This window comes from Anser brachyrhynchus, assembly GCF_964034855.1.
Source record: "Anser brachyrhynchus genome assembly, chromosome: 3".
NCBI lineage: Eukaryota > Metazoa > Chordata > Aves > Anseriformes > Anatidae > Anser > Anser brachyrhynchus.
The window spans coordinates 63291346-63306574 of NC_137696.1; the positions used below are offsets into that span (position 1 = coordinate 63291346).

General features: G+C 42.7%; 1 protein-coding gene across 2 annotated transcripts in view; it reads left to right on the plus strand.

The window, feature by feature from the left end:
* The window catches only part of TXLNB (taxilin beta), a 53968-nt gene that overhangs the window by 19175 nt on the left and 19564 nt on the right, over positions 1–15229 (plus strand). For both annotated transcript variants that reach the window (XM_080588074.1, XM_080588075.1), the window contains 5 exons: positions 1744–1938; positions 3604–3723; positions 8934–9008; positions 13723–13815; positions 14021–14116. In XM_080588074.1, the coding sequence (XP_080444200.1) occupies positions 1744–1938; positions 3604–3723; positions 8934–9008; positions 13723–13815; positions 14021–14116 (579 nt within the window). The remainder of the gene's footprint in view (positions 1–1743; positions 1939–3603; positions 3724–8933; positions 9009–13722; positions 13816–14020; positions 14117–15229) is intronic.

A 15229-nucleotide genomic window follows, 5' to 3' on the forward strand; every position in this document is an offset into this window, starting at 1 on the left:
ATATAAATATCACTTTTCAGAAGAAAATTAAATGTTTCATCTTGGGAATGCTGAAACCGTTGTTTTAACATGCTTTCTAAGTAGCGTTTTAAACTCTATTTTAGAACAGTATTTCTGTTCTAAAATCATCCTTAAAAGAGTTAAACAAAAAAGAAAGTACAAACAGAACACAGCTCAAATTCTCATCAAGCAAAATATTTCAGGATAACTCAAAATCATTCTTACCAATTCCAAAAAATAAAAATAAAAATTAGAGAATTTCTCTTTCATCTTGCTCCATATTTTTTGTGTGTCCAATTTCCACCCCAGGTATTGAACCAGGAACCCCCCCAGCCATTTGCCCAGCTCCCTCTGTCATTCTTTCCTCCATTTAAGAGTTCTGGGCTCACACTTCGTTTTACACTGTTAGTGAACACACACGCATGTTCTTTTGTAAAATTCAGCGCACAACAGGGTTTTACAGTGATTTCTGTCCACTGCTGTAATATTATCACACATAGCTCCAACAGCTTTCCTCCTGTCATCCAAAGCATTGTCATCCTTATTGCTTCCTGGCAGCAAAAGGACAAACGTCTTCTACCTTGAACGGGAGTGTTTCAAGATCAGTCTTGTGATTTGCATGTTAAGTAGAAATTGGGTCACTCGGTATTCAACTTACTTTAAGAGTAGGACCTGAACCAACACCCTTTATGTCACATTTATGATATAAATTATACTTCATTAGAGTCAGTGAAGGCTTTATTCAGATCTATTTACAGAAAATATTCATATGCAGTGTTATCAGAGATTTTTATGTAAATGACTACACTAGTTGAAACCTTATTAGAGTCCGCCATTTGCATGCTGTGGAGAGGTTTCTTAAAATGGTTCTGGCATGATTCGTAACGACAGTAGATATTGTACTTGCCACTGCATATGAGGATTACATTCCCCAGAAGGGCAGATTGCCCTGGAAGCAAATGGGTAAAAGGAAATAAAACTTGTCCACGGTTCTTCACTGAAAGCAAAGAATCTAGATTCTTTCCACATTCTCTTTTATATATAAAAAGAATTTCAAAACAGAATTTCAACAGTTGGTTAAAACATAATCCATCAATCTTTCTCCAAGACAAATTCTGACTCTCTACTTTGAGTCTCTAAGAACCAGCCCACAAGCTCTCCTTGATTCTACCACCTAATAAGTTCAACCCAATATTAGTGACAGTTAGAAAGCAAGGCTAGGAAATGTGAGGAATGGGGAGGGATTCTACAGAAAACAGGGAATTCCTCTTAATAAATGATAATCCAAAATTCCATAAATTTGATATGAGGGTTTCTAGTTAAATGGAGGCATTTTAAAGGGTGAATTCATAATTCAATCAAAAAGCATTCTGATAAAAGAGCTTTTGACTACTTCCACAAAATATCTTCCAAAGTAAAAGCTGTGCTACAGTATCATGAATTAAGACCTGCATGAACGTCCCCTTTTCCAGGATCACTTTGATCTGAAACTCTGTTCTACATCCATCTTTATAAATGCAAATTCTTAGTTCTGCAATTTTTTCAAGACCGCTGTATAATTTGCTCTGTAAATTTAGAATCATGCCTAATGCTGGAGCACATGAAAGGAAGAAAATCTCCAAAGAGGAATGTAAAGATGTATAAACCCTTCAAAGAATAGCTTTATGCTACTCTGAAACAGTATCTTTTTGGAACTGCTTATTATGCATCTTACATTACTGCCTTCTCTCCTGTTTATAACAGGAGGAAACGATTCAGCGGGCACGGGAGGAAGATGAGAAGAGGAAAGAAATTACTAATCATTTCCAGGGCACGCTGAGTGAAATCCAGGCTCAGATCGAGCAGCAAAGCGAGAGGAACATGAAGCTCTGCCAGGAGAACACAGAGCTGGCAGAGAAGCTGAAAAGCATCATTGACCAGTACGAGCTGCGGGAAGAGGTGAGCGCAACACCCACGGAGACAGGCAGCAAACCCAGCTTCCCAGGGGAAAGCAGAACACATTGCCAACCTGTCCCCCCGCACGATATCGTTTGGGTATCTCGGGCGACTTCCACCGTGCTTTGCAAACTGGTTGGAGCTATGCATGCATCGAGCCAGTGGGATCCCATATGGCGAACGTGGGTGAAGAGTTGTCCAGACCGGCATCCTGCCTGCAGCACCCACAGCATCTTTGCCTATGATGGGTGGGGAGAGGGACCAAGGTGCCCAAGCAGCAGGGTACCTGCTAAGCTGCACCCCAGTCCACACACAGCTCCCCCAAGTCCATAAGGAACCCCAAAGTCCCCAGTGAGCACCATCTTTTTGCACAGTCTGGCCCACTGGTGATGCCAGATGCACTTCTGATCCCCCAAGACACAGGTTGCTGAGAAGAGTCCTGGTGTGAATGCTTCCGCTCTTCCCAGAAGCAGAAAACTAATAACAAAAGAGAGAGAGGGGCCCTTTGCTTTGGAATATATTCTTCTTTGCAGGAACAACATTTACCATAAAAACTAGCAGATAACACACGGATGGAAAATTGCATTAAATGTAAATATTAGAATAGGTCAGATAATTTTGACACACAAAAAAAAACAACTCTGGAAAAGTCCCAAGCTACTATTTTTGTTTTGATTTTATGAAAATGCTAACAAATATCACAGTGGGTCTTTTTATTGTTTCTAAATGTGTTGATTGTGAGTCTCAATGCAACCAGACAACATTATCATGCTGAATAAAACATAAGTAACCTGTCATTACAATCTGCAATGCCCGATACAATACACTCATTTCTAAATCTGTTGCATCTTGTATGAAGCCTTATGTTGAACGAAGGGAATGTACATCCCTGTCTTGTGGTTTCTATAAAAGGACAATGTAAAGCAGAGGGATGTGCTCAGAATATTTAGTCTTATTTAAATGCAGCACAATTTAGGAGTGCTATCAGCAACGCTTACCTCCTGAAGGTCACCATGGAGCCAGAAGTTTTACAGGCCACAGGAGACCTATGGTTCATCTGGTCTGATCTCTTCCACATCCCCACTCATGTACTTTTACCCAAGCCCTCCGAGCCCACATTATGCACGTGAGGACAGAGCAAATGGGATGTACAGGGCATGTGTTAACAGAGAGGGCAGTAGGAGATGTGCATATGCTCCCAAGTACTGCAGGTGCAATGTGTTTCTACACATTTATCTACACAGTGACTTAGATCGACTGGCCACTTAGCAGCTACAAAAAAGTGCATTCCTTGCATGTTTATTATTGATGGCCAATTATTTGATCTGTAATCAAATTGGAATATACTGATGACTTTATATTTAGATCATAGAACTGGCAAAGATGCTGAGGCTTTTCTTTCTCTTTCTCTCCCCCCCCCCCTTTTATTTTTCTTTTTGTTACAAATCAAAATAGATCATGTAAACACATTTCCCTTCCTATGCAAATTCTGGCACAGTTTTTCTTATCAGCACCACAGCTTTTTTGTAACTGCAGTGGGTTGGGAGTCTTCCTGTTTTGCAATATTTTTGTCTTGTCTTGTTCCGGTAGATAGCTGTACATGCATGAGCATGAAGGTCTGTGTACGTAACTAAACCTGCACATTCAGCAGGATTTGTTTTCTTACAGCACCTTGATAAAATATTCAAGCACAGAGAACTTCAACAGAAATTGGTGGATGCCAAGTTGGAGCAGTCTCAGGAAATGATGAAGGAAGCAGAGGAGCGACACCAGAAAGAAAAGGAATATGTAACTATCTCACTAACTTGTCTTTTATCTAACTTCAGGCCAAAATGAGCCCTGCATGATATTTCACTAATGTTCTACAGGTCAGAGCTGTGACACAGTAGTAGAGAAACACAAGAGAAGTTTTTAATGCTACTCTCAGTGCTTGATGTAAAAGAACAGCCTCTGAAGACTGCTTTCAGCAGTGTTTACAGCCTTTGACACAAACTGTGAGCAGTAGGTTAGAGCACAGTCTGCTCCAGCTAACTCACTGCTACTGCACAGTTGATTCATCATGATGTTGTGTCAGATGATGCCATTAGTTTCCAAACGGCTCTGATATTGGATGCTCCAGCTCCTCACATGGTGAATGAGCACATTTAAGCAAGAACAAGGAGAACAAGAACATATGATTAAGTCAGCTGAAGGCTGGTACCCACCCCTGACTCAGCCTCCCCAGATGTCCTCCTGTGGGTCTGGTTTTGCCAGTGGAGGAGACCAGAGGAGCATCAAGGCTCCCTTTTCTTCTGCAGAGGCTCCCTCCCCACATTGCTCTGCCAGTGTCTCTTCCAGGCAGGAAGAACCCAGGTTCATTTCACAGATTCCTTTGCTGCTCCTCCCTGCCTGGTGGAGGGACACCTCTGGTAGGGGGACAGCAGAGAGCAGCTCCAGGCAGGATGTCCCCACAGGCACAGGTGGAACAGGGGGAGGACACCCCACCCTGGCCTCACATGTCTTGAGACTTACGCAGACCAAAACTCGCTTCCTCATGCTGCCTGGTATTTTCACAGTCATTCTACCAGCGTTCACCACTGGCACCCAGACCCTTTTCTCTGTGGTGGCAGCAGCCGAGGCTATGTACAGGGGAGCATCGGGCTCTCAGCAGCTGGAGGAAACCTTTAGTCCTCACCAGTCCTGTAGCTAGCTCAGGAGCTGCACTAGAGAGCTCTGAAGGGATATTTATCCCCTTTTTTGTCTGAAAAGAGATACGTTAGTACAAGCTTAACCAAAATGCCGTAAAATGTGGATGAAACTGTGGGGCTCTAAGCCCTCTGGAGAGAGCACAAGGGAAACACAGCAAACACCTCTCACCAAAAGTTGTTCCTAAGAGAATTTATCCTCTTTCTCTACACTGATCTTGTGGCTGGGACACCCATTCCTGCTCAAGCTTTACTGCCAGCTGAAAAACTGAGGGGGAAGAGGAGCTGAGACTTCTCCAGGTGCACATCCACATGTCTCTGCATAACAGTGTATGGTCCAGCTGAGTCTGCCCTTTCACTGTGGGGTCTATTTAAAGCCAAAGTCCAAAATTTCACTCATGACAGTTCATCCTAAGCAGGTGCAAACCCCGGGAAACATTTCCAAGAAATGCTTTACAATGACAAGGCAAAGTTGGGCTTACTTTACTACTGCCACTGTGAGTTTTGCTACTGAGTCTCAGATTTCAGATACTGAAAAAATAAAATAAAATCCAAAAGACAGATTGACCATGTGGAAAACTCACAAACACAGCCTTGTGTCAATGACCATTCTTGCAGTGCCTCAGAGAATATGAGCTTTGGTGCTGTCTGCTGCAGTACCTGGCCCTGATTGTAGCCAAATCTTCTCTCTGCATTTTATTCAGAGTTGATGCACACAGTTTTATTATTTTTGTTTCTTTTAAAGCCATGAAAGTCACCACCATCTACATTTGGGAGTGGGAGATTTCCTTGGTGGCTTTGCTGAATGTATGACTAGCACCTATGAAATAACAGGTTCGAAAACAAGACACACAGACTTTAAGTAGTGGGTGTATAATTAAATGCACCGTGTTCAAAGATTTTTTTCATACTTCCCAAGCTAATGCTCAGAACCCTGCCTTTGAGATAGTTTGGTGATATATTACTAACATCACCTCAGAGCAAGGTAGCTTTAGCTGGAAAACTTCAGTGACTGGCCAAAGCCATGCCATGAGACAAGGCACGACCAGTATGTCACAATTCATCACAGGTAGCCCAGTACTGAGAGCTAGCCTACACATCTCCCCTCTCAGTCATACTGCTGAGCTCTTACCCCCGCCCACCCAGCTATTGTGTGGGGGTATGTATATATATGTATGAAATTAAGGTGTTTTTGACTGAGTCCTCTCATTTAACTCGCTCTCTCTCCAGCTCAAATGTGCAAAGTCAGAGCCTTGCTGCACTCCAGCCTCCTGTACATACCAGTTCTCCGCATACCATTTTTTGACATCCCTGTGCATCAGTTTGCTGCAGGATTTCGCAAATATCTTTAAATGAGAATTTTTATATTCTTTTATCAATTTGATTGCTCCTTGGAGGCTCGCTTTGATGTTTTTCTATGCAGTTCTTCCATGTAGGAATCTTTGCTCGTATACAAAATTTCTTTACCTCATTCAGGGAGAGATGTCCTCTCCTGCAGCCTCTGCACATCACAGCTCAACAGGCAGATTGACTCATTCTCACACAATTCATTCTTCACATGCAACAAGAATGTGATTCCCTGAGTAAGCAGCAATCGTTTGTTTTGCTGTGTGGCCTTCCCAAAGGGTCAGCCTGACCTAAAGATGCAGTTTTACTATCATCCCATTACTGGTCAGCACTACCTGGGACTTCCTCGACATACCATGCATTTTCAGCACTCGTAAAGCAAACTTTGATTTGTAGTTAACTATAGTTTAAAGCCTCTGTGGCTTTCAAGCATGTGACTGGACGGTAATGATCAGATTTCTACATAATCGGAATTTTGTAAAATCTGGCAGCAAAAAGGGGAAGCCTAATTTTCACTAAACCAGCCCCTAGGTCCATGTCATTAAATGAGAATGTGTGTTCCTGGGGACTGGCTCTTTCAGACCAGAGCATGATGTGACTGCCTGGGTCTCCAGCAGCTATCTTAGCTCTAATTATATAGTCTAACAACACCAGGCTTCACAGAAGTTCTGTTTTGTAAACACCTCATGCAATATTGAATCATTTCTTTATACTTCAGCCTCCTTGTTACCACTTCATAGCCAATTAATAAATGTGTCAGTTCTCCTGATGCAGTTTCTCTCAGCTTGGTGTTTGTAGATGACCCCAAGCTGCATAAGAGTGCACATTAATTTGAGCAAACCTCTCTGCAGCTTGCTTTCCTTACAGAAGAGTTTATTAACTCTTGGATTTTAACTAGCTACAGAAGCTATGTGGGTCAATAGTAGAGAAGAAACATTTCATTACTAGGCAAAAGAAGCAACTTTGCTTTCTCTGCCCATCTCATGTCTATCATACTGTGGCAGAAGACATGGCAGGGGAAGCAAGGCCTCTTCATTATCCCAGGCACACTGGATAAGAGGGTAACCCTAGCCAAGATTTAAGGAATACAGATAAAAGCCCAGTTCTTGGAAGCAATGACTGGCCTGGAGACTGAGTGGCCCTGGAGGTTTTCAAAGAACTTCCAATAAATGTTCAACCCAGACACCCTATAAATACTCAAATGAATTTATTTTTTTTTTTTTAAATCACCAACTAGATATCACAGAAACCTGAAACTTAAAAATCCAGATTTCATCCAAACTTAAAAAATATATTTTTATGTGCAAGGAACATACATTCTCCCAGGAAACCCTTTTAACCTAGGCCTTTTCCTATCACATCATTTTAATAGCTAGGACATGCTGACATGACCTATTCGAAATCTTGAAATTTTAGCCCACAAGATCTAAACTCAGAATTTGACTTACCTCAATTGAAACAGACATCAAATTAAATTCTTAAAATAATTATTAAGAGGCAAGTATAAAACTAACAGAACATGGTATTTCTTCATACAATACATGGCTAAGCTGCAAATCATTCTTATCCTGGAAACTGTAGATGCTAATAATTCAGTGGGTTTGAATCAAAAGGCCAAATGGATGGAGAAAGTGTACCTTTTAGAGCTTATATATAAATATGTATATATATACAAGTCTAATTGAGTCTCTGTGCCACAAATAGCTGGAGAAGGAGAGAAGTCATTATATTGTTCGATCAGCATTTATAGCATACATCCTCAGCCCTTTTGCCAGGTGAAATTCAAGTAGTTTGCATGTGTTATTTCTAACTAAATGTTTAGAATCAAGGTTTTTACTAGGATCAAATATATTTTCTGTATGTGGTTCTACTCATCTTTCACTTCCAGCATGAGTGGGTTCTATTGACTTATACAGTAATTTTCAACATATTTTCAAAGCCCAGTTGTGTTATTTTAAATGGTACGATTTAGTCCAACAGAAGAAAATCCAGTGGCAAATGAAATTGTTTATATTTCATTTCTCAAGCTATCATTAGCATTTTTTTTTCCTGAAATACATTTAGCCTAACCAGTAAAAGTAACACTGTATACATGATGGTTAGGCACTAGAAGTTTTTTTTAACACTTCAATAAATGTTCCCCAGTTTCAGATAAACCAACTGCTAGAATAGTTTGGAAGTGCTGATTCCAAACTGCAACCTGTAGAAGTGTCCACACACCTTTTCCTACAATTCATTCACCCTCAGCTGATCCTCCAATGTGCAGTCTACACGTCCCAATATCATTTTGCTAATGCCTTGAAGTAGGGATAACATCTTCCCAGGAGCAGCCAGGGATGAAACTGCAATCAAACTCTTCTTGGGCTGCCTCCTTGATCTAAGTGAGGCATTTTTCACCCCGAGCTGGGAGTCTCTGCTGATGGCATGTCAATGCAAATGGAGCCCTAAGATAACAGACACCAGAGCTTGATTTTGCGTGACATTTACTGGGCATTCCCTTTTTGGAAGCTAGAAGATTTTTTGAGACATGCCTGACTGTGACCACATCTGTATGCTAAGTCCTGATCATTATTGCAAAAAGGAGTCTGCCATTCACAGGAGAGCTGAAATTTAGCCTGAGCCGTGCTGAAATGACAATGCCAGAAGGTGTCGTAACCACACTCTACAGGTCACATGAAGATATGCTTAAATACCATACTTCTTAGGGCATACTGTACTACACACTTCATTCCAAGCAGTTTTTAAACTAATATTCAGATATGCCTATTCTAATCAAATGCCCCATTCCTCTTCTGAGGATAGCAATAAGTATTCGATCTTGCCTGACGCCTCTTCCCACATTCATCTGAGAGTTAAGTTACTCCTTACCAAGGTAGCAGCAACAGAAGCACATGTAGCTGGAGGTTGAGGATTTCCAACTGAAAAAATGGGGATCTAACAATTTTCTCTCTGTTGCCCAAACCACAGCTCCTGAACCAAGCTGCAGAATGGAAGCTCCAAGCCAAAATGTTAAAGGAACAAGAGACTGTCCTGCAGGCACAGGTGACGTAGGAGAGGTGATTGCATGGTGTGCCTTTGTTTGCCCACTTTTAGTCCATGAGACACATTTCAGGTAAAGTATACAAACTGTTTTCTGTGTATTCCTTCTAGTCTCGTTCGACATCACACAGACTATGGTGAAGGAAAAAGGTTATTTTTGAGCTAACTCTAAGGCAACGTCCCCTACTGCAGATCATGTTGTGGTATTTATGAGTGTTTACAGTGCTAAACCTCACAACAACGTGGGTGCCTTGGCTTGATTATTTACCAGAACTATCCTTCAGGCAGGCTTCTAACCCAGCAAAGCACTGAGGTACAAGCATATCATGGAACATATCTACCAAACGAGCTGATGTGCGATGCGCTTTTCTGGACCGGGGTGTGACAGCAGAGTTTTCTTTAACTTTAGCTTGAACTTTGCCTACAGAGGGTTTATACAAAGGAGCCTCTAGGCTTTTGGTACTTGGATTCTGAAACATTCAATAAAATAACATGACTTCCCCAAATTATATTAAAAGTCAGGCTGGAGTAAGACAGTAAGAGCAAGAAACAGAAAATAGGTAGAAAAAGGTTTCCCCCTACACAATAATTCAGCCTCAAACACAAGTGAGAAAACTAGGTGATATGACAGACTTTCACTATAAAACAAGACAGTGTCAGTAGATTTTCCTGGACTTACAGAAACTGTCATGGATTCTTATCTTCATCTACATATCTGTGAGGATGGTCCCTCCCAGCAGAGTTTTGGGGCAGTCAGTCCTGCAGCCACTCAGCTCCTCACCCATCAGCAAGTACTTTCAAAGCCCTTGCTCACAGTTCAGCATACTGCTAAGTTGTTCAAGCTTACCTCTTGTAGACGATCTAACTCCTACCTGTCGATCAGTCAAGATGGGCTAGTGTTAAAATGACAACCCGGAAATATGTTGTCCTTTATGTGGTGTTTCAAAGGCTAAGATAAGCAGGTAGCACACCGAAGAATATCAGGTGAACTGCTGCCGACACCTGTTGGACAGGTTCTGCAATCAAACCTCAAAGGCCTCCGGCTGAGTCAGTCCCAAATGCAGTCCCAATTTTCTCAGAGTGGTTTTAATTAAACTTTTATGGTCAACTAAAAAGAGTTTTGTATGCAGGCAGACCTCTGTAGCCAGTTTAATGAAGGTGAACATGTTGATAAAAAACAGAGTACATTAAGCATACATTTGAAATGGTAAAATTGTTTTTAGAAAAATCCAGTCAAACAAGTGTGCAAAGGCGTTGATAATACATGTGCCCCTTGCAGAACTGTTTAGATGAAAATTAAGGGGTTCACTTGCTGAAATGAAACGTGCAGTTAGGTGTTCTGTTCACGTATGCACACTATCACTTGCACAGCAGCCTCCATTTGGAATTACTGGGAATAATAACAATAATTAGCATTATTTACAGCCTGGTAGCACTGAAGGGCCTCCCACATGGACCAGACGCCATTGTGCAAGGTGCTGTACAAGTGCAGAACAGAAAAAGCATAAGGAGCTCCTTGATGCAAACAGCAGCATAAAATGACCAATAGATATTAACAGAGAAATGACTGCATGGACATTATGAGAAGATACTGATCAATGAGACAATTAGAAGCCTTAATATAGCACTCACTGCATACTGTACTGAGTGATATAACACCCCAGTGTGGAGGAGGTGATGGAACACCCTGTGCTTCCTTGAGCTGAAGGGAACCTGAGGACAACAGCTTCATGCAGTCCTGTCTCTGGTCAGCACAGCGTGTTTGAGACAGCCAAATCCAGCCCTCCAAATGGTTGCAGGGAATTGGTGCCTGCTCAAGGAATACACCCAAACTGTGATGGCACCTCCCAGAGAATGCACACCCTCCCCGGGAACATTGCTTATGTGGACTTCTTTAGCATCATGTTTTGAAACTAAGCAAGAAGACAAAAGTCAGCCAAGGCCTTCCATTTTTGGTAGCCAGCATAACACAACCACAGGCCTATGTCAGCTGAGAGGAACATGAAGGAGATGAAGGGGAGTCGTCACTGTAGCAACACACCAGGGTCAGCCTCAGAGCATGGAAATGTGCAAACGTCACCATTTCCCGAAGCCATACGCTCGCCAGCTGTCCCTGTCAGCAGCGGCCCCTCTGCTCTGCCCTAGGACCTCACAGCGGGGCTGGAGGGGTCCTCATCTGCTGCTTGGCCCTCGTCTCCCAGACCATGGAGCGCAAGCACACGCTCCTGTGAGAGACAGCTCCCTCGGCCTGCTCCCAGCCACTGTAAAAACATTCGCTCATTTATTATTCAAATTTAAAGTGCAGCAGCTATTCTTTGTGCCGTGGTACTGCCTAGGGCCCCAGCTGAGATCAGAGCTGGCCCTGTTCAAACCTGACAGGTTTTTTATCTAATTAAACAATAGGTGAAAGTTGGGAGGGAAAAGCAGAGACAGAACTGAGGTAAGCTTTTTCAGGACAAAGTCTCTGGGCTGCCACCCCAGCTCCATCACCTCACACCAGGCATTTCTCTATAGGGACAGCCAGTCTGCCGAAAACGGCCTGCTTGGCATCAGGTCCCACCTACACGGCAGCACTCAGGCTGCTAAAGTAAATGTCTCTGAGTTTCTGTTAATGCACATGTCCCAGCTCTGGCTTCAGCCTCATACAAATTCAGGGGTATGCTGTATGTCAGGGAGCTCCGCTATCCGCAGCGCAGAGCTCGGCAGGGATTAACCTCCCGTGCATTTACACAGCTTGGCAGGGAAGGGCTGCAGCCAGGGAGGATTCACAGCCACCAAGACCCTAACTGCCCAGTTTCAGCTTAGCTCAGGCATATCCACACAACACTGCAATTATGGCAATGACGTGTTCCCAGGGGCGCCATGACAGCTAACCAGAAGGAACATAAATCATAACATAACTCTATCCGGTTTGAAAATCAGAACTAAACCTACCCCGTTATTAGCAACACTTTCTACATCCTCTTTTCTTCAGCACCTGAACAGTAGCGCCAGGGGAGGTGTGTCGGCTGGCTGGCACCACAGGAAATAAAGCTCCTGGTTAATCTTTTCATCAGCTCCCCGCAGGTGGCAGCTCCCTGGCTGCTTGGAGCCCCCGCCTGCTCTGCGCCCACCCTGTCCCAGGCAGTGTGTGCCACGCCAATTGCACTCTCTCTAATGAGAGTTGTCAGGCTGGACAGACGAACTGTCCGATCACCTCAGCGTTGCTGGGCTTTCCTGGGAACCAGGATGAAGTGTCTGAGCTGGGGCTGGTGGTCTTCTTTTCAGAAGAGCTGATAGCTGTACTTTATATAGCACCCTGCATGGTTTTGGAGTTTTGAGAGTACTTTGAAAAAATAGTCTCAGATCTTTAGAACAGATTTTTCAAAAACATCCACAAACATTAGATAGAAGAACATGGAAATATGGTTTTCTGACAAAATGCAGCCACAGATGAATTTTCACGTGGCTACCAGAGGTAAACTGATAAGCAAAATACAGACCCCTGCTAGTCTTAAAAGCTGGTACATTGTAAAAGACCTTTTTTTTTTTTTTTTTCTGGTCTACTTCATGAAGTGAATTGAAGCTGGCAGAAGAGGTTGCCAGGAAATTATTTTCTCCACCTTTGGTGGCCTTGCCTGCAGCTGCAGTACACACGCTGGCTGCAAAACAGAGCTGACAGGGTGCCCTCTCAGCTCTCTCACGTCATGGTGCCAAGGATGCAGGTTGGCAGCACCCAGAGCAGGATCATGGTGGCATGATGCCAAGAGTGGGCTTCGCTCAGCAGCAGGGCTGCCCCCATGTCAGATAACATAGGAAGAGAGCAGAGACACTCCTTTTCCGTGGTGGTGTCCAGCGAAGCATCAAATGCTGCCTGATGTCACTGCTGTCCATGACTTGTGCCACAAGTGGGGACTGGAAAGATGAGAGAGGGGAAACTGTGGCTGCAACAAGATGTGGGGATGCCTCACCCCTAGATTGCTCGGATATCAGCAGCAGTGTAGCTGGGCTGGCATGTAGCTCCCAGCCTGGCTTGCCAGGTAATCAAGATGCTGGGTGAACAGGTGAATAAGCAGGGTTTAATGTTGGCTCAGGCACAGCTCTGACTCTTACCTGGATCTAACCCCACTGCCTGGTCCTGTGCAGCATCAGTGGTCAGACCAGCTCAGGATAGTCCCTGCCCACGTCCCAGTAGCCCAGTGCACCCACAGAGATGGCTCAGTTACCACATTACTATTTTCCATTCAGTAGGTCATCCTAGGAGTCTTCTCCGACAGATGTCAGCCACAATTGCATACATGGCTTGTGAGGAAAGCAAGGGACTGGATTTATTACTGTCCTCCTGAAGACTCCAAGGAGTTACTTAGGGAAATGTTTCCACTAGTCTCCACTTCTAGGAAAGCTTTTCATTTCTGGTCAACCTGCATAGAGGCACCAGCGCTGCAAAATTCACAAGAATACAGCATCCATAATTCCCAGGTCTTTTCAAAATCACTGGCTTGTGTCTTTCCATTCTTCCTCAGATTTTCTTTCTGCAACAGAGGCATCATAATAATTTGCAGCCTTAAAAAGATACAGTTTTAGTTCGCTTATGTTGGTGCTTCTTGGTCTCCAAATATTTACATGGTAAAAAACAATACCCATTTTATTATCTTCTACCAAAGTGAGGTATCATCATTCAGTTCACTGTTCTGGTGTCTCTGAAATCACTCTGTTTTTATTTTTCCCATTGATGTAGATCACTCTCTACTCTGAAAGGTTTGAAGAATTTCAGAAAACATTGACCAAAAGCAATGAAGTGTTTGCCACTTTCAAACAGGAGATGGAGAAAGTGAGTAGCTGCTCATATCTGAACTCTGTGCTTAGCTCTCTCCTTTTAAATTTTGGTATTTCTCACTGCAATAATTTCATCTGGGATGAGGAGATTTTTGCATATTTTGGAGAGCAGAGTTATGAGTACAGCCAAAGGTCTGCCCTAATTCCATTTGCAGTGTGGGATCCCTGTTGAGATTCAGCTTTTCTTCCTGGTTCTATAGATGACAAAGAAAATGAAGAAATTGGAAAAGGATACTGCTACATGGAAATCCAGGTTTGAGAACTGTAACAGAGCATTACTGGACATGATTGAAGAGGTGAGTGTTCTTTTTCTTCTCATGATGCACCCCTTCCACCATATAATGCTTTAACTGGGAAATGCAATGATCTGAAACTGCCAAAAGTCAATTAAAAACTGTTCTTGAATCTAAGGGTCTTTTTTTTTTTCAAGCTACCTTGATAGTAAGATCTCTTTAAAGAGAAAGACAAAACTCACATCTGCTAAAACTTTTAGATTGTGCAGAAATATGCATCATGTCCATGAGAAATTGAATTATGTAACTGTGAATTTTAAGTGCTCTAAAAATGCATAACTCTTAATGCTGTAATAGAGACGCAAATTGGCATTAGTTCACTTTATGCTACTTTCTTTCTGCATAAGAGCATCCACCCAGGGAATTAATGTGCCCTAATGAACTTTACATTCATACCTTTCGTTAACTTCTTTTGTAGACAAACTCTAAGAGCCGAAAGCAAGCACTGTGGCTCATTGTAATTTTAAACATGCTGTCACAGAGGCGATGCAGAGGAAATTAGTAAGCATGCTGGAACTCATTCAAATAAGATAAGAAGCTGCCTGAAGTTTCACTCCAGACTTACACTGAACTTGGACCAGGTCTTGACGGTTAGCCAGAAGCTGTGTACTATTTCTATTTCTATGGATTTTTTGTATTTCTTGGTTCCTCACTGGGTGTAGAAGCAAGAAAATATTCCTTTTCAGGCTACTCTCACAGAACCCAGAAGAAAAATAAACTAAAAACATAACAACCACACTCAAAATTCATATCCAGCCCCGCCCCCCACCCCCATATGTCCAGGTAGGCTTTTGGATGCATATCTGTATGAACATATAGTATGCTCTTCCATCTGCACAGATTATCAACAGGTATTCCTTCAAACATTTTGGGATGAAATTGATCTAAATCTGTATGGAGAATTTTGATACACTACAGTAACAGGGGTGAATTTCCTTTTGCAGCCTCAGTACAAAAGATCATAGTTATTGTAGAGCAATTAGTGAAAGCCAGCTACCTCAAAGAGTCCTGTGAGGGCTGACTAGATCTCAAATTATTTTCTAATTGCCAATGCCACCAATGATTTGCATGCACACAAACTTAGCCTATGCCTGTGTCTAATATCTTTGACCACAG